Below are 27,922 nucleotides of genomic sequence, written 5' to 3'. Positions count from 1 at the left end.
ATGTGTATATGTATATATAATGTATGTACATGTATGTATTAGATGACAAATACTTTACTAATCCCCGAGGGGAAATACAAATTTTCAGCACAACCCCATTCAAGATCAGACAAACATTACAGGGAGACAGAACAGGATTGCTGGCGGGTCTGCCAACAGAAAAGGTGAGATACAGGTAAACAATGGGGGGAGAAAAAAAGAAATATATACAAAATTTAAAAAATTAAAAAAAAATCAGTCTAAGCCTGGGCCCCTGGAGAGGGGGTCCAGACTGAGGCCAAGGGAGAAAACAACTCATAGCCATCCCTCTTACATGAGTATAGGAGGGAAACGTGTGTATATCTGTATATACATGCACAATGTAATGATGTGTGTGTATATATATATACACACACATGTATATATATATACATATATATATATATACATATATATATATATCCTTTCATTGTCTCAGCCTTTTTTTACACAAGTGATTAACTATTGAAGGAAAAACACAGCAAGGATAAAAAGTTTATTTACACACACACATTTATATATACATTTACATAAATACTTTCTCCCTTCTGCACTTCCTGCTATAAATTGTGTGTGTGTGTGTGTGTGTGTGTGTGTGTGTGTGTGTGTGTGTGTGTGTGTGTGTGTGTGTGTGTGTGTGTGTGTGTGTGTGTAACAGGTCATAGCTCTGATGGGTTCATCACTCTGCCAATAAACAAAATGGATCCTGAAATGACACAAAAATAGTAGTAAAGTTTTAGACTAAATAAAAAATATTGTTTTAGATCCATCCATCCAATTTCTTCCGCTTATCAGAGGTCGGGTCACGGGGGCAGCAGCACAAGCAGGGAAGCCCAGACTTCCCTCTCCTCAGCCACTTGGTCCAGTTCTTCCCGGGGAATCCCGAGGACTTCCCAGGCCAGCCATGAGACATAGTCTTCCCAACGTGTCCTGGGTCTTCCCCGTGGCCTCCTACCGGTTGGACGTGCCCTAAACACCTCCCTAGGGAGGCGTTCGGGTGGCATCCTGACCAGATGCCCGAACCACCTCATCTGGCTCCTCTCCATGTGGAGGAGCAGCGGCTTTACTTTGAGTTCCTCCCGGATGGCAGAGCTTCTCACCCTATCTCTAAGGGAGAGACCCAAACTCATTTGGGCCGCTTGTACCCGTGATCTTGTCCTTTCGGTCATGACCCAAAGCTCATGACCATAGGTGAGGATGGGAACGTAGATCGACGGTTAAATTGAGGGCTTTGCCTTCCGGCTCAGCTCCTTCTTCACCACAACGGATCAGTACAACGTCCGCATTACTGAAGACGCCGCACCGATCCGCCTGTCGATCTCACGATCCACTCTTCCCTCACTCGTGAACAAGACTCCTAGGTACTTGAACTCCTCCACTTGGGGCAGGGTCTCCTCCCCAACCCGGAGATGGCACTCCACTCTTTTCTGGGCAAGAACCATGGACTTGGACTTGGATGTGCAGATTCTCATCCCGGTCGCTTCACACTCGGCTGCGAACCGATCCAGTGAGAGCTGAAGATCCTGGCCAGATGAAGCCATCAGGACCACATCATCTGCAAAAAGCAGAGACCTAATCCCGCAGCCACCAAACCGGAACCCCTCAACGCCTTGACTGCGCCTAGAAATTCTGTCCATAAAAGTTATGAACAGAATGGATGACAAAGGACAGCCTTGTCGGAGTCCAACCCTCACTGGAAATGTGTCCGACTTACTGCCAGCAATGTGGACCAAGTTCTGACACTGATCATACAGGGAGTGGACTATGTTCTGACACTGATCATACAGGGAGTGGACTATGTTCTGACACTGATCATACAGGGAGTGGACTATGTTCTGACACTGATCATACAGGGAGTGGACTATGTTCTGACACTGATCATACAGGGAGTGGACTATGTTCTGACACTGATCATACAGGGAGTGGACTATGTTCTGACACTGATCATACAGGGAGAGGACTATGTTCTGACACTGATCATACAGGGAGAGGACTATGTTCTGACACTGATCATACAGGGAGTGGACTATGTTCTGACACTGATCATACAGGGAGTGGACTATGTTCTGACACTGATCATACAGGGAGTGGACTATGTTCTGACACTGATCATACAGGGAGTGGACTATGTTCTGACACTGATCATACAGGGAGTGGACTATGTTCTGACACTGATCATACAGGGAGTGGACTATGTTCTGACACTGATCATACAGGGAGTGGACTATGTTCTGACACTGATCATACAGGGAGTGGACTATGTTCTGACACTGATCATACAGGGAGAGGACTATGTTCTGACACTGATCATACAGGGAGAGGACTATGTTCTGACACTGATCATACAGGGAGAGGACTATGTTCTGACACTGATCATACAGGGAGTGGACTATGTTCTGACACTGATCATACAGGGAGTGGACTATGTTCTGACACTGATCATACAGGGAGTGGACTATGTTCTGACACTGATCATAGAGGGAGTGGACCGCCACAATAAGACAGTCCGATACCCCATACTCTCTGAGCACTCCCCACAGGACTTCCCGAGGGACACGGTCCAATGCCTTCTCCAAGTCCACAAAGCACATGTAGACTGGTTGGGCAAACTCCCATGCACCCTCAAGAACCCTGCCCAGAGTATAGAGCTGGTCCACAGTTCCACCACCAGGACAAAAACCACACTGTTCCTCCTGAATCCCAGGTTCCACTTTCCTCTCCAGTACACCTCAATAAACCTTCATAATATGAATACACACATCATTGTTGTATCACAACTACACAACCTTTCTACACGTCATTGTTGTACCAAAACTCAGAATAACATCTTGTATTCCCCATCATTTAGTGGATGACAACTAAAAAAGATGAAGGAGTAAAACATCAACATGTACCAGTTCTCATGTGTCTCAGCAGGAACAGGAAGGGACGATCCACCTTGAAGACTGCAGCTCTTGAGCGTTTGAGAAGAACCATGGCTGCAGAAAGTACACTCATGTTAGAACCAAGTACACTCATGTTAGAACCATGACTGCACAAGTACACTCATGTTAGAACCAAGTACACTCGTCTTAGAACCAAGTACACTCATGTTAGAACCATGACTGCACAAGTACACTCATGTTAGAACCAAGTACACTCATCTTAGAACCAAGTACACTCATGTTAGAACCATGGCTGCACAAGTACACTCGTATTAGAACCAAGTACACTCATGTTAGAACCATGGGTGCACAAGTACACTCATGTTAGAACCAAATAAACTCATGTTAGAACCATGGTTGCACAAGTACTCTCATGTTAGAACCATGGCTGCACAAGTACACTCATGTTAGAACCAAATAAACTCATGTTAGAACCATGGTTGCACAAGTACTCTCATGTTAGAACCATGGTTGCACAAATACACTCATGTTAGAACCATGGTCGCACAAGTACACTCATGTTAGAACCATGGTCGCACAAGTACACTCATGTTAGTACCATGGTTGCACAAGTACACTCATGTTAGTACCATGGTTGCACAAGTACACTCATGTTAGAACCATGGTTGCACAAATACACTCATGTTAGAACCAAGTGCACTCGTCTTAGAACCAAGTACACTCATGTTAGAACCATGGCTGCACAAGTACACTCATGTTAGAACCAAGTACACTCATCTTAGAACCAAGTACACTCATGTTAGAACCATGGCTGCACAAGTACACTCGTCTTAGTACCAAGTACACTCATGTTAGAACCATGGCTGCACAAGTACACTCATGTTAGAACCATTGTTGCACAAGTACACTCATGTTAGAACCATGGTTGCACAAATACACTCATGTTAGAACCAAGTACACTCGTCTTAGAACCAAGTACACTCATGTTAGAACCATGGCTGCACAAGTACACTCATGTTAGAACCAAGTACACTCATCTTAGAACCAAGTACACTCATGTTAGAACCATGGCTGCACAAGTACACTTGTCTTAGAACCAAGTACACTCATGTTAGAACCATGGCTGCACAAGTACACTCATGTTAGAACCAAATAAACTCATGTTAGAACCATGGTTGCACAAGTACTTTCATGTTAGAACCATGGTTGCACAAGTACACTCATGTTAGAACCATGGTCGCACAAGTACACTCATGTTAGAACCATGGTCGCAAGAGTACACTCATGTTACAACCATGGTTGCACAAGTACACTCATGTTAGAACCATGGTTGCACAAGTACACTCATGTTAGAACCATGGTCGCAAGAGTACACTCATGTTACAACCATGGTTGCACAAGTACACTCATGTTAGAACCATGGTTGCACAAGTACTTTCATGTTAGAACCATGGTTGCACAAGTACACTCATGTTAGAACCATGGTCGCACAAGTACACTCATGTTAGAACCATGGTCGCACAAGTACACTCATGTTAGAACCATGGTTGCACAAGTACACTCATGTTAGAACCATGGTTGCACAAGTACACTCATGTTAGAACCATGGTTGCACAAGTACACTCATGTTAGAACCATTGTTGCACAAGTACACTCATGTTAGAACCATGGTTGCACAAGTACACTCATGTTAGAACCATTGTTGCACAAGTACACTCATGTTAGAACCATGGTTGCACAAGTACACATGTTAGAACCATGGTTGCACAAGTACACTCATGTTAGCTCATCAGCACTCAACATCCTATAACTGATGATGCATTATTTACATTATCATGATGCATTATTTACATTATCATGATGCATTATTTACATTATCATTATGCATTATTTACATTATCATGATGCATTATTTACATTATCATGATGCATTATTTACATTATCATGATGCATTATTTACATTATCATGATGCATTATTTACATTATCATGATGCATTATTTACATTATCATGATGCATTATTTACATTATCATGATGCATTATTTACATTATCATGATGCATTATTTACATTATCATTTATAGTATTTACATTTAATGGGGACAGTGTGGAGCAGTGGGAGAGTGGCCGTGCCAGCAACCCGAGGGTCCCTGGTTCAAATCCCACCTAGTACCAACCTCGTCACGTCCGTTGTGTCCTGAGCAAGACACTTCACCCTTGCTCCTGATGGGTGCTGGTTGGCGCCTTGCATGGCAGCTCCCTCCATCAGTGTGTGAATGTGTGTGTGAATGTGGAAGTAGTGTCAAAGCACTTTGAGTACCTTGAAGGTAGAAAAGTGCTATACAAGTACAACCCATTTATCATTTATTTATTATGTACAGTATTAGTTACATAATTTACATTATTTATAGTATTATCTACATTATTGACAGTATTTCTATTTACAGTAATTACATTATTTGCAGTAGTATTTACTTTTTTATTTACAGCATTAATCACATTATTTACATTGTTATTTACAGTGTCATTTTTATTATTTAAAGTATTATTTACATTATTATATTTACATGATTTACAGTATTTGCATTATTATTAACAGTCTTACTACACAGTATAGTTGAATGTTGGTAGTAGTACTAGTTGAATGTTGGTAGTAGTACTAGTTGAATGTGTGTAGTAGTACTACACAGTATAGTTGAATGTTGGTAGTAGTACTAGTTGAATGTTGATAGTAGTACTAGTTGAATGTTGGTAGTAGTACTAGTTGAATGTTGGTAGTAGTACTACACAGTATAGTTGAATGTTGGTAGTAGTACTAGTTGAATGTTGGTAGTATTACTACACAGTATAGTTGAATGTTGGTAGTAGTACTAGTTGAATGTTGGTAGTAGTACTACACAGTATAGTTGAATGTTGGTAGTAGTACTAGTTGAATGTTGGTAGTAGTACTAGTTGAATGTTGGTAGTAGTACTAGTTGAATGTTGGTAGTAGTACTAGTTGAATGTTGGTAGTAGTACTAGTTGAATGTTGGTAGTAGTACTACACAGTATAGTTGAATGTTGGTAGTAGTACTACACAGTATAGTTGAATGTTGGTAGTAGTACTAGTTGAATGTTGGTAGTAGTACTAGTTGAATGTTGGTAGTAGTACTAGTTGAATGTTGGTAGTAGTACTACACAGTATAGTTGAATGTTGGTAGTAGTACTACACAGTATAGTTGAATGTTGGTAGTAGTACTAGTTGAATGTTGGTAGTAGTACTAGTTGAATGTTGGTAGTAGTACTAGTTGAATGTTGGTAGTAGTACTAGTTGAATGTTGGTAGTAGTACTACACAGTATAGTTGAATGTTGGTAGTAGTACTAGTTGAATGTTGGTAGTAGTACTACACAGTATAGTTGAATGTTGGTAGTAGTACTAGTTGAATGTTGATAGTAGTACTAGTTGAATGTTGGTAGTAGTACTAGTTGAATGTTGGTAGTAGTACTACACAGTATAGTTGAATGTTGGTAGTAGTACTAGTTGAATGTTGGTAGTAGTACTACACAGTATAGTTGAATGTTGGTAGTAGTACTAGTTGAATGTTGATAGTAGTACTAGTTGAATGTTGGTAGTAGTACTAGTTGAATGTTGGTAGTAGTACTACACAGTATAGTTGAATGTTGGTAGTAGTACTAGTTGAATGTTGGTAGTATTACTACACAGTATAGTTGAATGTTGGTAGTAGTACTAGTTGAATGTTGGTAGTAGTACTACACAGTATAGTTGAATGTTGGTAGTAGTACTAGTTGAATGTTGGTAGTAGTACTAGTTGAATGTTGGTAGTAGTACTAGTTGAATGTTGGTAGTAGTACTAGTTGAATGTTGGTAGTAGTACTACACAGTATAGTTGAATGTTGGTAGTAGTACTACACAGTATAGTTGAATGTTGGTAGTAGTACTAGTTGAATGTTGGTAGTAGTACTAGTTGAATGTTGGTAGTAGTACTAGTTGAATGTTGGTAGTAGTACTACACAGTATAGTTGAATGTTGGTAGTAGTACTACACAGTATAGTTGAATGTTGGTAGTAGTACTACACAGTATAGTTGAATGTTGGTAGTAGTACTAGTTGAATGTTGGTAGTATTACTACACAGTATAGTTGAATGTTGGTAGTAGTACTAGTTGAATGTTGGTAGTAGTACTAGTTGAATGTTGGTAGTAGTACTAGTTGAATGTTGGTAGTAGTACTAGTTGAATGTTGGTAGTAGTACTACACAGTATAGTTGAATGTTGGTAGTAGTACTAGTTGAATGTTGGTAGTATTACTACACAGTATAGTTGAATGTTGGTAGTAGTACTAGTTGAATGTTGGTAGTAGTACTAGTTGAATGTTGGTAGTAGTACTAGTTGAATGTTGGTAGTAGTACTAGTTGAATGTTGGTAGTAGTACTACACAGTATAGTTGAATGTTGGTAGTAGTACTACACAGTATAGTTGAATGTTGGTAGTAGTACTAGTTGAATGTTGGTAGTAGTACTAGTTGAATGTTGGTAGTAGTACTACACAGTATAGTTGAATGTTGGTAGTAGTACTAGTTGAATGTTGGTAGTAGTACTAGTTGAATGTTGGTAGTAGTACTAGTTGAATGTTGGTAGTATTACTACACAGTATAGTTGAATGTTGGTAGTAGTACTAGTTGAATGTTGGTAGTAGTACTAGTTGAATGTTGGTAGTAGTACTACACAGTATAGTTGAATGTTGGTAGTAGTACTAGTTGAATGTTGGTAGTAGTACTAGTTGAATGTGTGTAGTAGTACTACACAGTATAGTTGAATGTTGGTAGTAGTACTAGTTGAATGTTGGTAGTAGTACTACACAGTATAGTTGAATGTTGGTAGTGGTACTAGTTGAATGTTAGTAGTAGTACTAGTTGAATGTTGGTAGTAGTACTACACAGTATAGTTGAATGTTGGTAGTAGTACTAGTTGAATGTTGGTAGTAGTACTAGTTGAATGTTGGTAGTAGTACTACACAGTATAGTTGAATGTTGGTAGTAGTACTAGTTGAATGTTGGTAGTAGTACTAGTTGAATGTTGGTAGTAGTACTAGTTGAATGTTGGTAGTATTACTACACAGTATAGTTGAATGTTGGTAGTAGTACTAGTTGAATGTTGGTAGTAGTACTAGTTGAATGTTGGTAGTAGTACTAGTTGAATGTTGGTAGTAGTACTAGTTGAATGTTGGTAGTAGTACTACACAGTATAGTTGAATGTTGGTAGTAGTACTAGTTGAATGTTGGTAGTATTACTACACAGTATAGTTGAATGTTGGTAGTAGTACTACACAGTATAGTTGAATGTTGGTAGTAGTACTAGTTGAATGTTGGTAGTAGTACTACACAGTATAGTTGAATGTTGGTAGTAGTACTACACAGTATAGTTGAATGTTGGTAGTAGTACTAGTTGAATGTTGGTAGTAGTACTAGTTGAATGTTGGTAGTAGTACTAGTTGAATGTTGGTAGTAGTACTAGTTGAATGTTGGTAGTAGTACTACACAGTATAGTTGAATGTTGGTAGTAGTACTACACAGTATAGTTGAATGTTGGTAGTAGTACTACACAGTATAGTTGAATGTTGGTAGTAGTACTAGTTGAATGTTGGTAGTAGTACTAGTTGAATGTTGGTAGTAGTACTAGTTGAATGTTGGTAGTATTACTACACAGTATAGTTGAATGTTGGTAGTAGTACTAGTTGAATGTTGGTAGTAGTACTAGTTGAATGTTGGTAGTAGTACTAGTTGAATGTTGGTAGTAGTACTAGTTGAATGTTGGTAGTAGTACTACACAGTATAGTTGAATGTTGGTAGTAGTACTACACAGTATAGTTGAATGTTGGTAGTAGTACTAGTTGAATGTTGGTAGTAGTACTAGTTGAATGTTGGTAGTAGTACTACACAGTATAGTTGAATGTTGGTAGTAGTACTAGTTGAATGTTGGTAGTAGTACTAGTTGAATGTTGGTAGTAGTACTAGTTGAATGTTGGTAGTATTACTACACAGTATAGTTGAATGTTGGTAGTAGTACTAGTTGAATGTTGGTAGTAGTACTAGTTGAATGTTGGTAGTAGTACTAGTTGAATGTTGGTAGTAGTACTAGTTGAATGTGTGTAGTAGTACTACACAGTATAGTTGAATGTTGGTAGTAGTACTAGTTGAATGTTGGTAGTAGTACTACACAGTATAGTTGAATGTTGGTAGTGGTACTAGTTGAATGTTAGTAGTAGTACTAGTTGAATGTTGGTAGTAGTACTACACAGTATAGTTGAATGTTGGTAGTAGTACTAGTTGAATGTTGGTAGTAGTACTAGTTGAATGTTGGTAGTAGTACTAGTTGAATGTTGGTAGTAGTACTACACAGTATAGTTGAATGTTGGTAGTAGTACTAGTTGAATATTGGTAGTAGTACTACACAGTATAGTTGAATGTTGGTAGTAGTACTAGTTGAATGTTGGTAGTAGTACTACACAGTATAGTTGAATGTTGGTAGTAGTACTAGTTGAATGTTGGTAGTAGTACTACACAGTATAGTTGAATGTTGGTAGTAGTACTAGTTGAATGTTGGTAGTAGTACTAGTTGAATGTTGGTAGTAGTACTACACAGTAAAGTTGAATGTTGGTAGTAGTACTAGTTGAATGTTGGTAGTAGTACTACACAGTATAGTTGAATGTTGGTAGTAGTACTACACAGTATAGTTGAATGTTGGTAGTAGTACTAGTTGAATGTTGGTAGTAGTACTAGGTGAATGTTGGTAGTAGTACTACACAGTATAGTTGAATGTTGGTAGTAGTACTAGTTGAATGTTGGTAGTAGTACTACACAGTATAGTTGAATGTTGGTAGTAGTACTAGTTGAATGTTGGTAGTAGTACTAGTTGAATGTTGGTAGTAGTACTAGTTGAATGTTGGTAGTAGTACTAGTTGAATGTTGGTAGTAGTACTAGTTGAATGTTGGTAGTAGTACTACACAGTATAGTTGAATGTTGGTAGTAGTACTAGTTGAATGTTGGTAGTAGTACTACACAGTATAGTTGAATGTTGGTAGTAGTACTACACAGTATAGTTGAATGTTGGTAGTAGTACTAGTTGAATGTTGGTAGTAGTACTAGTTGAATGTTGGTAGTAGTACTACACAGTATAGTTAAATGAGTGGAAGTGTACTTGGTAGTACACGTAATGAGTGGAAGTGTACTTTGTAGTACACGTAATGAGTGGAAGTGTACTTGGTAGTACACGTAATGAGTGGAAGTGTACTTGGTAGTACACGTAATGAGTGGGAGTGTACTTGGTAGTACACGTAATGAGTGGAAGTGTACTTGGTAGTACACGTAATGAGTGGAAGTGTACTTGGTAGTACACGTAATGAGTGGAAGTGTACTTGGTAGTACACGTAATGAGTGGAAGTGTACTTGGTAGTACACGTAATGAGTGGAAGTGTACTTGGTAGTACACGTAATGAGTGGGAGTGTACTTGGTAGTACACGTAATGAGTGGAAGTGTACTTGGTAGTACACGTAATGAGTGGAAGTGTACTTGGTAGTACACGTAATGAGTGGAAGTGTACTTGGTAGTACACGTAATGAGTGGAAGTGTACTTGGTAGTACACGTAATGAGTGGGAGTGTACTTGGTAGTACACGTAATGAGTGGAAGTGTACTTGGTAGTACACGTAATGAGTGGAAGTGTACTTGGTAGTACACGTAATGAGTGGAAGTGTACTTGGTAGTACACGTAATGAGTGGAAGTGTACTTGGTAGTACACGTAATGAGTGGAAGTGTACTTGGTAGTACACGTAATGAGTGGAAGTGTACTTGGTAGTACACGTAATGAGTGGAAGTGTACTTGGTAGTACACGTAATGAGTGGAAGTGTACTTGGTAGTACACGTAATGAGTGGAAGTGTACTTGGTAGTACACGTAATAAGTGGAAGTGTACTTGGTAGTACACGTAATGAGTGGAAGTGTACTTGGTAGTACACGTAATGAGTGGGAGTGTACTTGGTAGTACACGTAATGAGTGGAAGTGTACTTGGTAGTACACGTAATGAGTGGAAGTGTACTTGGTAGTACACGTAATGAGTGGGAGTGTACTTGGTAGTACACGTAATGAGTGGAAGTGTACTTGGTAGTACACGTAATGAGTGGAAGTGTACTTGGTAGTACACGTAATGAGTGGAAGTGTACTTGGTAGTACACGTAATGAGTGGAAGTGTACTTGGTAGTACACGTAATGAGTGGAAGTGTACTTGGTAGTACACGTAATGAGTGGAAGTGTACTTGGTAGTACACGTAATGAGTGGGAGTGTACTTGGTAGTACACGTAATGAGTGGAAGTGTACTTGGTAGTACACGTAATGAGTGGAAGTGTACTTGGTAGTACACGTAATGAGTGGAAGTGTACTTGGTAGTACACGTAATGAGTGGAAGTGTACTTGGTAGTACACGTAATGAGTGGGAGTGTACTTGGTAGTACACGTAATGAGTGGGAGTGTACTTGGTAGTACACGTAATGAGTGGAAGTGTACTTGGTAGTACACGTAATGAGTGGAAGTGTACTTGGTAGTACACGTAATGAGTGGAAGTGTACTTGGTAGTACACGTAATGAGTGGAAGTGTACTTGGTAGTACACGTAATGAGTGGGAGTGTACTTGGTAGTACACGTAATGAGTGGAAGTGTACTTGGTAGTACACGTAATGAGTGGAAGTGTACTTGGTAGTACACGTAATGAGTGGAAGTGTACTTGGTAGTACACGTAATGAGTGGAAGTGTACTTGGTAGTACACGTAATGAGTGGAAGTGTACTTGGTAGTACACGTAATGAGTGGGAGTGTACTTGGTAGTACACGTAATGAGTGGAAGTGTACTTGGTAGTACACGTAATGAGTGGAAGTGTACTTGGTAGTACACGTAATGAGTGGAAGTGTACTTGGTAGTACACGTAATGAGTGGAAGTGTACTTGGTAGTACACGTAATGAGTGGAAGTGTACTTGGTAGTACACGTAATGAGTGGGAGTGTACTTGGTAGTACACGTAATGAGTGGGAGTGTACTTGGTAGTACACGTAATGAGTGGAAGTGTACTTGGTAGTACACGTAATGAGTGGAAGTGTACTTGGTAGTACACGTAATGAGTGGGAGTGTACTTGGTAGTACACGTAATGAGTGGAAGTGTACTTGGTAGTACACGTAATGAGTGGAAGTGTACTTGGTAGTACACGTAATGAGTGGAAGTGTACTTGGTAGTACACGTAATGAGTGGAAGTGTACTTGGTAGTACACGTAATGAGTGGAAGTGTACTTGGTAGTACACGTAATGAGTGGAAGTGTACTTGGTAGTACACGTAATGAGTGGAAGTGTACTTGGTAGTACACGTAATGAGTGGAAGTGTACTTGGTAGTACACGTAATAAGTGGAAGTGTACTTGGTAGTACACGTAATGAGTGGAAGTGTACTTGGTAGTACACGTTATTAGTGGAAGTGTACTTGGTAGTACACGTAATAAGTGGAAGTGTACTTGGTAGTACACGTAATGAGTGGAAGTATACTTGGTAGTACACGTAATGAGTGGAAGTGTACTTGGTAGTACACGTAATGAGTGGAAGTGTACTTGGTAGTACACGTAATGAGTGGAAGTGTACTTGGTAGTACACGTAATGAGTGGGAGTGTACTTGGTAGTACACGTAATGAGTGGAAGTGTACTTGGTAGTACACGTAATGAGTGGAAGTGTACTTGGTAGTACACGTAATGAGTGGAAGTGTACTTGGTAGTACACGTAATGAGTGGAAGTGTACTTGGTAGTACACGTAATGAGTGGAAGTGTACTTGGTAGTACACGTAATGAGTGGAAGTGTACTTGGTAGTACACGTAATGAGTGGAAGTGTACTTGGTAGTACACGTAATGAGTGGAAGTGTACTTGGTAGTACACGTAATGAGTGGAAGTGTACTTGGTAGTACACGTAATGAGTGGAAGTGTACTTGGTAGTACACGTAATAAGTGGAAGTGTACTTGGTAGTACACGTAATGAGTGGAAGTGTACTTGGTAGTACACGTAATGAGTGGGAGTGTACTTGGTAGTACACGTAATGAGTGGAAGTGTACTTGGTAGTACACGTAATGAGTGGAAGTGTACTTGGTAGTACACGTAATGAGTGGGAGTGTACTTGGTAGTACACGTAATGAGTGGAAGTGTACTTGGTAGTACACGTAATGAGTGGAAGTGTACTTGGTAGTACACGTAATGAGTGGAAGTGTACTTGGTAGTACACGTAATGAGTGGAAGTGTACTTGGTAGTACACGTAATGAGTGGAAGTGTACTTGGTAGTACACGTAATGAGTGGAAGTGTACTTGGTAGTACACGTAATGAGTGGGAGTGTACTTGGTAGTACACGTAATGAGTGGAAGTGTACTTGGTAGTACACGTAATGAGTGGAAGTGTACTTGGTAGTACACGTAATGAGTGGAAGTGTACTTGGTAGTACACGTAATGAGTGGAAGTGTACTTGGTAGTACACGTAATGAGTGGGAGTGTACTTGGTAGTACACGTAATGAGTGGGAGTGTACTTGGTAGTACACGTAATGAGTGGAAGTGTACTTGGTAGTACACGTAATGAGTGGAAGTGTACTTGGTAGTACACGTAATGAGTGGAAGTGTACTTGGTAGTACACGTAATGAGTGGAAGTGTACTTGGTAGTACACGTAATGAGTGGGAGTGTACTTGGTAGTACACGTAATGAGTGGAAGTGTACTTGGTAGTACACGTAATGAGTGGAAGTGTACTTGGTAGTACACGTAATGAGTGGAAGTGTACTTGGTAGTACACGTAATGAGTGGAAGTGTACTTGGTAGTACACGTAATGAGTGGAAGTGTACTTGGTAGTACACGTAATGAGTGGGAGTGTACTTGGTAGTACACGTAATGAGTGGAAGTGTACTTGGTAGTACACGTAATGAGTGGAAGTGTACTTGGTAGTACACGTAATGAGTGGAAGTGTACTTGGTAGTACACGTAATGAGTGGAAGTGTACTTGGTAGTACACGTAATGAGTGGAAGTGTACTTGGTAGTACACGTAATGAGTGGGAGTGTACTTGGTAGTACACGTAATGAGTGGGAGTGTACTTGGTAGTACACGTAATGAGTGGAAGTGTACTTGGTAGTACACGTAATGAGTGGAAGTGTACTTGGTAGTACACGTAATGAGTGGGAGTGTACTTGGTAGTACACGTAATGAGTGGAAGTGTACTTGGTAGTACACGTAATGAGTGGAAGTGTACTTGGTAGTACACGTAATGAGTGGAAGTGTACTTGGTAGTACACGTAATGAGTGGAAGTGTACTTGGTAGTACACGTAATGAGTGGAAGTGTACTTGGTAGTACACGTAATGAGTGGAAGTGTACTTGGTAGTACACGTAATGAGTGGAAGTGTACTTGGTAGTACACGTAATGAGTGGAAGTGTACTTGGTAGTACACGTAATAAGTGGAAGTGTACTTGGTAGTACACGTAATGAGTGGAAGTGTACTTGGTAGTACACGTTATTAGTGGAAGTGTACTTGGTAGTACACGTAATAAGTGGAAGTGTACTTGGTAGTACACGTAATGAGTGGAAGTGTACTTGGTAGTACACGTAATGAGTGGAAGTGTACTTGGTAGTACACGTAATGAGTGGAAGTGTACTTGGTAGTACACGTAATGAGTGGAAGTGTACTTGGTAGTACACGTAATGAGTGGAAGTGTACCTGTGGCAGCGGCGGCCTTGGTGCCTTCCTCGGTCACCTGGATGGCGACGTCGTGGATGGCGTCCGACACGTAGACTGCGTCATGTGACATTGCAGAGAAGTTGGCGTGGGCGGGGCTAAAGAGGTGGGTGAGGCCCAGGACAGGAAGTGACCACCTCAAGTTGAAGTTGTTGCGGAGGTTGAACCTGCACACACACACACACACACACACGCACGCACGCACGCACGCACGCACGCACGCACGCACGCACGCACGCACGCACGCACGCACGCACACACACACACACACGCACACACACACACACACCTCCTGAACTCACACAAGAAGAAGAAGAAGGTGTGCTTCCAGGTGAGACCGTCACCTGGGCAGGAAGACGTCCATCTTGGTCCTTTTCAGGCCCGCCTCCCAGGAGGTCATGTGACCCACGCTGAGCTGCGTCTCCAGCGAGGACAGCGGCGTCTTCTTGTCACGTGGCAGCACCACCTGGAGGCTCAGGTAGGGACTCAGGTAAGGCAGCTCCAACACCGCGTACCTGTGCTCTGACCCCGCCCTAAACTCACCTGGTGGACACATTCATACCCTTTTATTGACTATATATATATATATGTATATATATATATATATATATATATATGTATATATGTATATATATATATATATATATATATATGTATATATGTATATATATATATATATATATATATATATATATACACACACACATATGTAAATATATATACTTATGTTTATATACAACTACACATTTATACACTTTTATTTACTATCCATACATACTTGACATGTATGTAAGTACTGAAGAAGTACGAGGAGGAAAGAGAGTGATGCCCTCAGCAGCCATGGGAGAGAAGTGTGTGTGTGTGTGTGTGTGTGTGTGTGTGTGTGTGTGTGTGTGTGTGTGTGTGTGTGTGTGTGTGTGTGTGTGTGTGTGTTTTGTCTTGTCTAATAGTATTGTTAGTGTACAGGAGTTGTTCTTGTTTAGTTCCCAGAGTATTGTTGTTGTGTTATATTGTTGATGTGAAATGTGGGAGGGGCCAAAGTCTTCCAATCAGAAATGTGGGAGGGGCCAAAGTCTTCCAATCAGCTGCTTCATCAAACCCTGCATAAATATCTTTGCCAACATGTAAACAAAAACAAAAACTGTGTTTAGTTGTACTGTGCAGGTTTGAAATCAAATATTTAAATTCAATTCAAAAATATACTATTACAAAATTATACTCTTATATTGACTTTATATATACACATACTTACTTTTATATACTATATATACATACTTTTATGAAGCATATATACATACTTACTTTTATATACTATATATACATAGTTTTATGTAGCATATATACATACTAACTTTTATATACTAGTACACATTTATACCCTTTTATTTAATATATATATACATTTATATTAAATAAAAGGGTGTAAAGCTGAGATAGGCGCCAGCGACCCCGATAAGGGAATAAGCGGTAGAAAATGGATGGATGGATATATATACATACATTTATATACAATTACACATTTATACTCTTTTATTGACTATATATATATATATATATATATATATATACATACTTTAATTTACCATATATACATACTTTTATATACTATATATATATAAATACTTGTATATACTATATATACAAACTTTTACATACTATATATACATACATACTTTTATATACTATATATACATACATACTTTTACATACTATATATACATACATACTTTTATATACTATATATACATACATACTTTTACATACTATATATACAAACTTTACATACTATATATACATACATACTTTTATATACTATATATACATACATTTATATATTATTACACATTTCTCCACTTTTATGTATTATATATATACTTCGATATACTATTACACACTTATTACGCTTATATATATATATACATACACTGTATGTATATAACATGTGTGTATATATATATATATATACTTGTATATATTATTACATGTTGTTACACTTTTGTACAATTCCTACAATTAACATTTTAATACTTCAATACTGGTTGCAACACTTATTTTTACACTGCAATAAATATTTTTGCACTTATATTTTTAAACTTGAATACTTCTTTACACACTTGAATACTTCTTTGTACACTTGAATACTTCTTTGTACACTTGAATACTTCTTTTAACACTTGAATACTTCTTTTAACACTTGAATACTTCTTTTAACACTTGAATACTTCTTTGTACACTTGAATACTTCTTTTAACACTTGAATACTTCTTTTAACACTTGAATACTTCTTTGTACACTTGAATACTTCTTTTAACACTTGAATACTTCTTTTAACACTTGAATATTTCTTTTAACACTTGAATACTTCTTTTAACACTTGAATACTTCTTTTAACACTTGAATACTTCTTTTAACACTTGAATACTTCTTTGTACACTTGAATACTTCTTTTAACACTTGAATACTTCTTTTAACACTTGAATATTTCTTTTAACACTTGAATACTTCTTTTAACACTTGAATACTTCTTTTAACACTTGAATACTTCTTTTAACACTTGAATACTTCTTTGTACACTTGAATACTTCTTTTAACACTTGAATACTTCTTTTAACACTTGAATACTTCTTTTAACACTTGAATACTTCTTTGTACACTTGAATACTTCTTTTAACACTTGAATACTTCTTTTAACACTTGAATACTTCTTTGTACACTTGAATACTTCTTTTAACACTTGAATACTTCTTTTAACACTTGAATATTTCTTTTAACACTTGAATACTTCTTTTAACACTTGAATACTTCTTTTAACACTTGAATACTTCTTTTAACACTTGAATACTTCTTTGTACACTTGAATACTTCTTTTAACACTTGAATACTTCTTTTAACACTTGAATATTTCTTTTAACACTTGAATACTTCTTTTAACACTTGAATACTTCTTTTAACACTTGAATACTTCTTTTAACACTTGAATACTTCTTTGTACACTTGAATACTTCTTTTAACACTTGAATACTTCTTTTAACACTTGAATACTTCTTTTAACACTTGAATACTTCTTTGTACACTTGAATACTTCTTTTAACACTTGAATACTTCTTTGTACACTTGAATACTTCTTTTAACACTTGAATACTTCTTTTAACACTTGAATACTTCTTTTAACACTTGAATACTTCTTTTAACACTTGAATACTTCTTTGTACACTTGAATACTTCTTTTAACACTTGAATACTTCTTTGTACACTTGAATACTTCTTTTAACACTTGAATACTTCTTTTAACACTTGAATACTTCTTTTAACACTTGAATACTTCTTTTAACACTTGAATACTTCTTTTAACACTTGAATACTTCTTTGTACACTTGAATACTTCTTTTAACACTTGAATACTTCTTTTAACACTTGAATACTTCTTTGTACACTTGAATACTTCTTTTAACACTTGAATACTTCTTTTAACACTTGAATATTTCTTTTAACACTTGAATACTTCTTTTAACACTTGAATACTTCTTTTAACACTTGAATACTTCTTTTAACACTTGAATACTTCTTTGTACACTTGAATACTTCTTTTAACACTTGAATACTTCTTTTAACACTTGAATATTTCTTTTAACACTTGAATACTTCTTTTAACACTTGAATACTTCTTTTAACACTTGAATACTTCTTTGTGCACTTGAATACTTCTTTTAACACTTGAATACTTCTTTTAACACTTGAATACTTCTTTTAACACTTGAATACTTCTTTGTACACTTGAATACTTCTTTTAACACTTGAATACTTCTTTTAACACTTGAATACTTCTTTGTACACTTGAATACTTCTTTTAACACTTGAATACTTCTTTTAACACTTGAATATTTCTTTTAACACTTGAATACTTCTTTTAACACTTGAATACTTCTTTTAACACTTGAATACTTCTTTTAACACTTGAATACTTCTTTGTACACTTGAATACTTCTTTTAACACTTGAATACTTCTTTTAACACTTGAATATTTCTTTTAACACTTGAATACTTCTTTTAACACTTGAATACTTCTTTTAACACTTGAATACTTCTTTGTACACTTGAATACTTCTTTTAACACTTGAATACTTCTTTGTACACTTGAATACTTCTTTTAACACTTGAATACTTCTTTTAACACTTGAATACTTCTTTTAACACTTGAATACTTCTTTTAACACTTGAATACTTCTTTTAACACTTGAATACTTCTTTTAACACTTGAATACTTCTTTTAACACTTGAATACTTCTTTTAACACTTGAATACTTCTTTTAACACTTGAATACTTCTTTGTACACTTGAATACTTCTTTGTTCAGGGGAATATTTCTTTTAACACTTGAATACTTCTTTGTACACTTGAATACTTCTTTTAACACTTGAATACTTCTTTTAACACTTGAATACTTCTTTTAACACTTGAATACTTCTTTGTACACTTGAATACTTCTTTTAACACTTGAATACTTATGTTTACACTTGAATACTTATGTTTACACTTGAATACTTCTTTGTACACTTGAATACTTCTTTTAACACTTGAATATTTCTTTTAACACTTGAATACTTCTTTTAACACTTGAATACTTCTTTTAACACTTGAATACTTCTTTGTACACTTGAATACTTCTTTGTACACTTGAATACTTCTTTTAACACTTGAATACTTCTTTTAACACTTGAATACTTCTTTTAACACTTGAATACTTCTTTTAACACTTGAATACTTCTTTTAACACTTGAATACTTCTTTGTACACTTGAATACTTCTTTTAACACTTGAATACTTCTTTGTACACTTGAATACTTCTTTTAACACTTGAATACTTCTTTTAACACTTGAATACTTCTTTGTACACTTGAATACTTCTTTTAACACTTGAATACTTCTTTTAACACTTGAATACTTCTTTTAACACTTGAATACTTCTTTTAACACTTGAATACTTCTTTTAACACTTGAATACTTCTTTGTACACTTGAATACTTCTTTTAACACTTGAATACTTCTTTTAACACTTGAATACTTCTTTTAACACTTGAATACTTCTTTTAACACTTGAATACTTCTTTTAACACTTGAATACTTCTTTTAACACTTGAATACTTTTTTGTACACTTGAATACTTCTTTTAACACTTGAATACTTCTTTTAACACTTGAATACTTCTTTTAACACTTGAATACTTCTTTTAACACTTGAATACTTCTTTTAACACTTGAATACTTCTTTTAACACTTGAATACTTCTTTTAACACTTGAATACTTCTTTTAACACTTGAATACTTCTTTGTACACTTGAATACTTCTTTTAACACTTGAATACTTCTTTTAACACTTGAATACTTCTTTTAACACTTGAATACTTCTTTTAACACTTGAATACTTCTTTTAACACTTGAATACTTCTTTTAACACTTGAATACTTCTTTTAACACTTGAATACTTCTTTTAACACTTGAATACTTCTTTTAACACTTGAATACTTTTTTGTACACTTGAATACTTCTTTTAACACTTGAATACTTCTTTTAACACTTGAATACTTCTTTTAACACTTGAATACTTCTTTTAACACTTGAATACTTCTTTTAACACTTGAATACTTCTTTTAACACTTGAATACTTCTTTTAACACTTGAATACTTCTTTGTACACTTGAATACTTCTTTTAACACTTGAATACTTCTTTTAACACTTGAATACTTCTTTTAACACTTGAATACTTCTTTTAACACTTGAATACTTCTTTTAACACTTGAATACTTCTTTTAACACTTGAATACTTCTTTGTACACTTGAATACTTCTTTTAACACTTGAATACTTCTTTTAACACTTGAATACTTCTTTTAACACTTGAATACTTCTTTTAACACTTGAATACTTCTTTGTACACTTGAATACTTCTTTTAACACTTGAATACTTCTTTTAACACTTGAATACTTCTTTGTACACTTGAATACTTCTTTGTACACTTGAATACTTCTTTGTTCAGGGGAATATTTCTTTTGAGACCGGACTGCTACTTGGCTTCTTTTTCCACTTGAAAGGCAGGAAGAAGAGCGGAAGAGAGTCTTACCGAAGCCCACCTGGGTGGCCTGATGCATCATGGGTACTTTGATGGCTGTGCCGTCTGCCAGGACGAAGGGTAAGTTGAGGGTGCTGCTGAAGGAGAACTGCTTCTGCCACACCCCCTTGAACACCACCCTGTTGACCAGTGCCATCTGCAGGCCGCTGCCCCACCTGGCCGCCGCCGACTCCGCCCCCTGCTGGCCCTCACCTGAGCCCGACGGCTCGCCGCTGCTACTTCCTGCCTGCAGGGGCCACGCCTCATCTGGGCGCGGGAAACCGGCTCACGTTACCATGCCGACGGGACATGTCATTAGGTACACCAAATGACTTTTGCAAAAAACAACCTTATTTGCCAAAACAACAACCTTATTTGCCAAAACAACAACCTTATTTGCCAAAACAACAACCTTATTTGCCAAAACAACAACCTTATTTGCCAAAACAACAACTTGATTTGCCAAAACAACAACTTGATCTGCCAAAACAACAACCTTATTTGCCAAAACAACAACTTGATTTGCCAAAACAACAACTTGATCTGCCAAAACAACAACCTTATTTGCCAAAACAACAACCTTATTTGCCAAAACAACAACTTGATTTGCCAAAACAACAACTTGATCTGCCAAAACAACAACCTTATTTGCCAAAACAACAACCTTATTTGCCAAAACAACAACCTTATTTGCAAAAACAACAACTTGATTTGCCAAAACAACAACTTGATCTGCCAAAACAACAACCTTATTTGCCAAAACAACAACCTTATTTGCCAAAACAACAACCTTATTTGCCAAAACAACAACTTGATCTGCCAAAACAACAACCTTATTTGCCAAAACAACAACCTTATTTGCCAAAACAACAACCTTATTTGCAAAAACAACAACTTGATTTGCCAAAACAACAACTTGATTTGCAAAACACAACAACCTTATTTGCAAAAACAACAACTTGATTTGCCAAAACAACAACCTTATTTGCCAAAACAACAACCTTATTTGCCAAAACAACAACTTGATTTGCCAAAACAACAACTTGATCTGCCAAAACAACAACCTTATTTGCCAAAACAACAACCTTATTTGCCAAAACAACAACCTTATTTGCCAAAACAACAACCTTATTTGCCAAAACAACAACCTTATTTGCAAAAACAACAACTTGATTTGCCAAAACAACAACTTGATTTGCAAAACACAACAACCTTATTTGCAAAAACAACAACTTGATTTGCCAAAACAACAACCTTATTTGCCAAAACAACAACCTTATTTGCAAAAACAACAACTTGATTTGCCAAAACAACAACTTGATCTGCCAAAACAACAACCTTATTTGCCAAAACAACAACCTTATTTGCCAAAACAACAACCTTATTTGCCAAAACAACAACCTTATTTGCAAAAACAACAACCTTATTTGCCAAAACAACAACCTTATTTGCCAAAACCACAACCTTATTTGCAAAAACAACAACTTGATTTGCCAAAACAACAACTTGATTTGCAAAAAACAACAACCTTATTTGCCAAAACAACAACTTGATCTGCCAAAACAACAACCTTATTTGCCAAAACAACAACTTGATCTGCCAAAACAACAACCTTATTTGCCAAAACAACAACCTTATTTGCAAAAACAACAACTTGATTTGCCAAAACAACAACTTGATTTGCAAAAAACAACAACCTTATTTGCAAAAACAACAACTTGATTTGCCAAAACAACAACCTTATTTGCCAAAACAACAACCTTATTTGCAAAAACAACAACTTGATTTGCCAAAACAACAACTTGATCTGCCAAAACAACAACCTTATTTGCCAAAACAACAACTTGATCTGCCAAAACAACAACCTTATTTGCCAAAACAACAACTTGATCTGCCAAAACAACAACCTTATTTGCCAAAACAACAACTTGATTTGCCAAAACAACAACTTGATTTGCCAAAACAACAACCTTATTTGCCAAAACAACAACTTGATTTGCCAAAACAACAACCTTATTTGCCAAAACAACAACTTGATCTGCCAAAACAACAACCTTATTTGCCAAAACAACAACTTGATTTGCCAAAACAACAACTTGATTTGCCAAAACAACAACTTGATTTGCCAAAACAACAACTTGATCTGCCAAAACAACAACCTTATTTGCCAAAACAACAACCTGATTTGCCAAAAAAACAACTTGATCTGCCAAAACAACAACCTTATTTGCCAAAACAACAACTTGATTTGCCAAAACAACAACTTGATTTGCCAAAACAACAACCTTATTTGCCAAAACAACAACAACTTGATTTGCTAAAACAACAACAATTTTATAATCCAAAACAACAGTGATGCTGTAGTTGTTTGTCATTCAAAAAGAAGTAGCATCTGATTGCATCACTTCCTGTCTCAGCAGGTCCCGCCCATCATTAAGACAGGAGGTTGCCTACAGCCACCCGAGTGTTGGAAGAGCGCTCCTACCAGGACTCTGCCTGCCGTGGTCCAGCAACAGACTGAAGTTGGCGGGCATCACGGTGACGTGGGCCCAGGTGGCAGAGTTGTGCAGGAAGTCACCTGCCAGGTGGACGCCGCTCTGCACCAATAGGACGCAGGTCTGCTGTAGCCCCGCCCCCGCACCGCTCCCGTTGTTCTCCTGCCATCGCCACTGCAACAGCGGCTCTCGAACCTCAACATCTGCAAGGTCAGAGGTCGTCTGCTTTCAACTCAACCTGCCAACTAATACTTTCTCTTAATACTTGTTTTTAATACATAAATACTTCTTTTTAATACTTCTTTTTACACTTTAATACTTCTTCTTACACTTTAATACTTCTTTTTAATACTTCTTTTTACACTTTAATACTTCTTCTTACACTTTAATACTTCTTTTTAATACTTCTTCTTACACTTTAATACTTCTTCTTACACTTTAATACTTCTTTTTAATACTTCTTCTTACACTTTAATACTTCTTCTTACACTTTAACACTTCTTTTTAATGCTTCTTTTTACACTTTAATACTTCTTCTTATACTTTAATACTTCTTTTTAATACTTCTTTTAACACTTGAATACTTCTTTGTACACTTGAATACTTCTTTTAACACTTGAATACTTCTTTTAACACTTGAATACTTCTTTGTACACTTGAATACTTCTTTGTACACTTGAATACTTCTTTGTTCAGGGGAATATTTCTTTTGAGACCGGACTGCTACTTGGCTTCTTTTTCCACTTGAAAGGCAGGAAGAAGAGCGGAAGAGAGTCTTACCGAAGCCCACCTGGGTGGCCTGATGCATCATGGGTACTTTGATGGCTGTGCCGTCTGCCAGGACGAAGGGTAAGTTGAGGGTGCTGCTGAAGGAGAACTGCTTCTGCCACACCCCCTTGAACACCACCCTGTTGACCAGTGCCATCTGCAGGCCGCCGCCCCACCTGGCCGCCGCCGACTCCGCCCCCTGCTGGCCCTCACCTGAGCCCGACGGCTCGCCGCTGCTACTTCCTGCCTGCAGGGGCCACGCCTCATCTGGGCGCGGGAAACCGGCTCACGTTACCATGCCGACGGGACATGTCATTAGGTACACCAAATGACTTTTGCAAAAAACAACCTTATTTGCCAAAACAACAACCTTATTTGCCAAAACAACAACCTTATTTGCCAAAACAACAACCTTATTTGCCAAAACAACAACCTTATTTGCCAAAACAACAACTTGATTTGCCAAAACAACAACTTGATCTGCCAAAACAACAACCTTATTTGCCAAAACAACAACTTGATTTGCCAAAACAACAACTTGATCTGCCAAAACAACAACCTTATTTGCCAAAACAACAACCTTATTTGCCAAAACAACAACTTGATTTGCCAAAACAACAACTTGATCTGCCAAAACAACAACCTTATTTGCCAAAACAACAACCTTATTTGCCAAAACAACAACCTTATTTGCAAAAACAACAACTTGATTTGCCAAAACAACAACTTGATCTGCCAAAACAACAACCTTATTTGCCAAAACAACAACCTTATTTGCCAAAACAACAACCTTATTTGCCAAAACAACAACTTGATCTGCCAAAACAACAACCTTATTTGCCAAAACAACAACCTTATTTGCCAAAACAACAACCTTATTTGCAAAAACAACAACTTGATTTGCCAAAACAACAACTTGATTTGCAAAACACAACAACCTTATTTGCAAAAACAACAACTTGATTTGCCAAAACAACAACCTTATTTGCCAAAACAACAACCTTATTTGCCAAAACAACAACTTGATTTGCCAAAACAACAACTTGATCTGCCAAAACAACAACCTTATTTGCCAAAACAACAACCTTATTTGCCAAAACAACAACCTTATTTGCCAAAACAACAACCTTATTTGCCAAAACAACAACCTTATTTGCAAAAACAACAACTTGATTTGCCAAAACAACAACTTGATTTGCAAAACACAACAACCTTATTTGCAAAAACAACAACTTGATTTGCCAAAACAACAACCTTATTTGCCAAAACAACAACCTTATTTGCAAAAACAACAACTTGATTTGCCAAAACAACAACTTGATCTGCCAAAACAACAACCTTATTTGCCAAAACAACAACCTTATTTGCCAAAACAACAACCTTATTTGCCAAAACAACAACCTTATTTGCAAAAACAACAACCTTATTTGCCAAAACAACAACCTTATTTGCCAAAACCACAACCTTATTTGCAAAAACAACAACTTGATTTGCCAAAACAACAACTTGATTTGCAAAAAACAACAACCTTATTTGCCAAAACAACAACTTGATCTGCCAAAACAACAACCTTATTTGCCAAAACAACAACTTGATCTGCCAAAACAACAACCTTATTTGCCAAAACAACAACCTTATTTGCAAAAACAACAACTTGATTTGCCAAAACAACAACTTGATTTGCAAAAAACAACAACCTTATTTGCAAAAACAACAACTTGATTTGCCAAAACAACAACCTTATTTGCCAAAACAACAACCTTATTTGCAAAAACAACAACTTGATTTGCCAAAACAACAACTTGATCTGCCAAAACAACAACCTTATTTGCCAAAACAACAACTTGATCTGCCAAAACAACAACCTTATTTGCCAAAACAACAACTTGATCTGCCAAAACAACAACCTTATTTGCCAAAACAACAACTTGATTTGCCAAAACAACAACTTGATTTGCCAAAACAACAACCTTATTTGCCAAAACAACAACTTGATTTGCCAAAACAACAACCTTATTTGCCAAAACAACAACTTGATCTGCCAAAACAACAACCTTATTTGCCAAAACAACAACTTGATTTGCCAAAACAACAACTTGATTTGCCAAAACAACAACTTGATTTGCCAAAACAACAACTTGATCTGCCAAAACAACAACCTTATTTGCCAAAACAACAACCTGATTTGCCAAAAAAACAACTTGATCTGCCAAAACAACAACCTTATTTGCCAAAACAACAACTTGATTTGCCAAAACAACAACTTGATTTGCCAAAACAACAACCTTATTTGCCAAAACAACAACAACTTGATTTGCTAAAACAACAACAATTTTATAATCCAAAACAACAGTGATGCTGTAGTTGTTTGTCATTCAAAAAGAAGTAGCATCTGATTGCATCACTTCCTGTCTCAGCAGGTCCCGCCCATCATTAAGACAGGAGGTTGCCTACAGCCACCCGAGTGTTGGAAGAGCGCTCCTACCAGGACTCTGCCTGCCGTGGTCCAGCAACAGACTGAAGTTGGCGGGCATCACGGTGACGTGGGCCCAGGTGGCAGAGTTGTGCAGGAAGTCACCTGCCAGGTGGACGCCGCTCTGCACCAATAGGACGCAGGTCTGCTGTAGCCCCGCCCCCGCACCGCTCCCGTTGTTCTCCTGCCATCGCCACTGCAACAGCGGCTCTCGAACCTCAACATCTGCAAGGTCAGAGGTCGTCTGCTTTCAACTCAACCTGCCAACTAATACTTTCTCTTAATACTTGTTTTAATACATAAATACTTCTTTTTAATACTTCTTTTTACACTTTAATACTTCTTCTTACACTTTAATACTTCTTTTTAATACTTCTTTTTACACTTTAATACTTCTTCTTACACTTTAATACTTCTTTTTAATACTTCTTTTTACACTTTAATACTTCTTCTTACACTTTAATACTTCTTTTTAATACTTCTTCTTACACTTTAATACTTCTTTTTAATACTTCTTCTTACACTTTAATACTTCTTCTTACACTTTAATACTTCTTTTTAATACTTCTTTTTACACTTTAATACTTCTTCTTACACTTGAATACTTCTTTTTAATACTTTTTCTTACATTTTAATACTTCTGGTTACACTTTAATGCTTCTTTTGACCCCTTTTTTTTACTTTAATACTGCTACTAGGAAATAGTGAGCAGGAAATGCAGCAGAAGTGAAACAGGAAGTGCAGCAGGAAGTGAAACAGGAAGTGCAGCTGGAAGTGAAACAGGAATTGCAGCTGGAAGTGGAGCAGGAAGTGCAGCTGGAAGTGCGGCTCCTAATGCAAAGACAGCCTTCCTGGGTCTATGTCACCTGACTTCTCGTCCACCAATCAGCCGCTCGGATAATGAAACATGGGCGACCTCTCCACCAGCGACACGTAATGAAATTAGCAGCCCAACGCCACCTGGTACCAGCAGCCCCCGCCCACCTGGTACCAGCAGCCCCGCCCACCTGGTACCAGCAGCCCGCCCACCTGGTAGCAGCGGCCCCGCCCACCTGGTAGCAGCGGCCCCGCCCACCTGGTAGCAGCGGCCCCGCCCACCTGGGTACCAGCAGCCCCGCCCACCTGGTAGCAGCGGCCCCGCCCACCCGGTAGCAGCGGCCCCGCCTACCGTTGAGGTCGTAGCCCAGGCTGCCCTCCAGCTGGGCCAGCGTGGTTCCCCTGGCGCCCAGCTGCAACAGACCCAGCGAGGCGGCCACGCCGGCGGGGGAGACGACCGCGGTTGGCGTCGGGCCGGCCGTCGGCTGAGGGCGCGGTACAGGCGCACGGCGAAGCTGCGTGAAGATGGCGCAAGGACGCCCGCGGGGACGCCACGG

The 27,922-nt window shown here is 37.7% G+C and overlaps 1 protein-coding gene across 1 annotated transcript; it reads right to left on the bottom strand.

The window, feature by feature from the left end:
* Window positions 1-677: 677 nt before the first annotated feature.
* Window positions 678-27,922, bottom strand: LOC133547956 (probable serpin E3; the record flags this gene model as incomplete). Its single annotated transcript, XM_061893422.1, is given in 9 exon segments — window positions 678-724; window positions 2,913-2,996; window positions 14,690-14,874; window positions 15,052-15,250; window positions 20,826-21,098; window positions 23,405-23,410; window positions 26,562-26,774; window positions 27,718-27,826; window positions 27,828-27,922. Coding segments are annotated over 9 exon segments (1,211 nt in total), but the record flags the coding sequence as incomplete, so codon positions are not given.

This window comes from Nerophis ophidion, unplaced genomic scaffold (genome assembly GCF_033978795.1).
Source record: "Nerophis ophidion isolate RoL-2023_Sa unplaced genomic scaffold, RoL_Noph_v1.0 HiC_scaffold_294, whole genome shotgun sequence".
Classification (NCBI taxonomy): Eukaryota; Metazoa; Chordata; class Actinopteri; order Syngnathiformes; family Syngnathidae; genus Nerophis; species Nerophis ophidion.
Note: the sequence above shows the minus strand (reverse complement) of the source record. Positions and strands in the feature narration are given on the sequence as shown.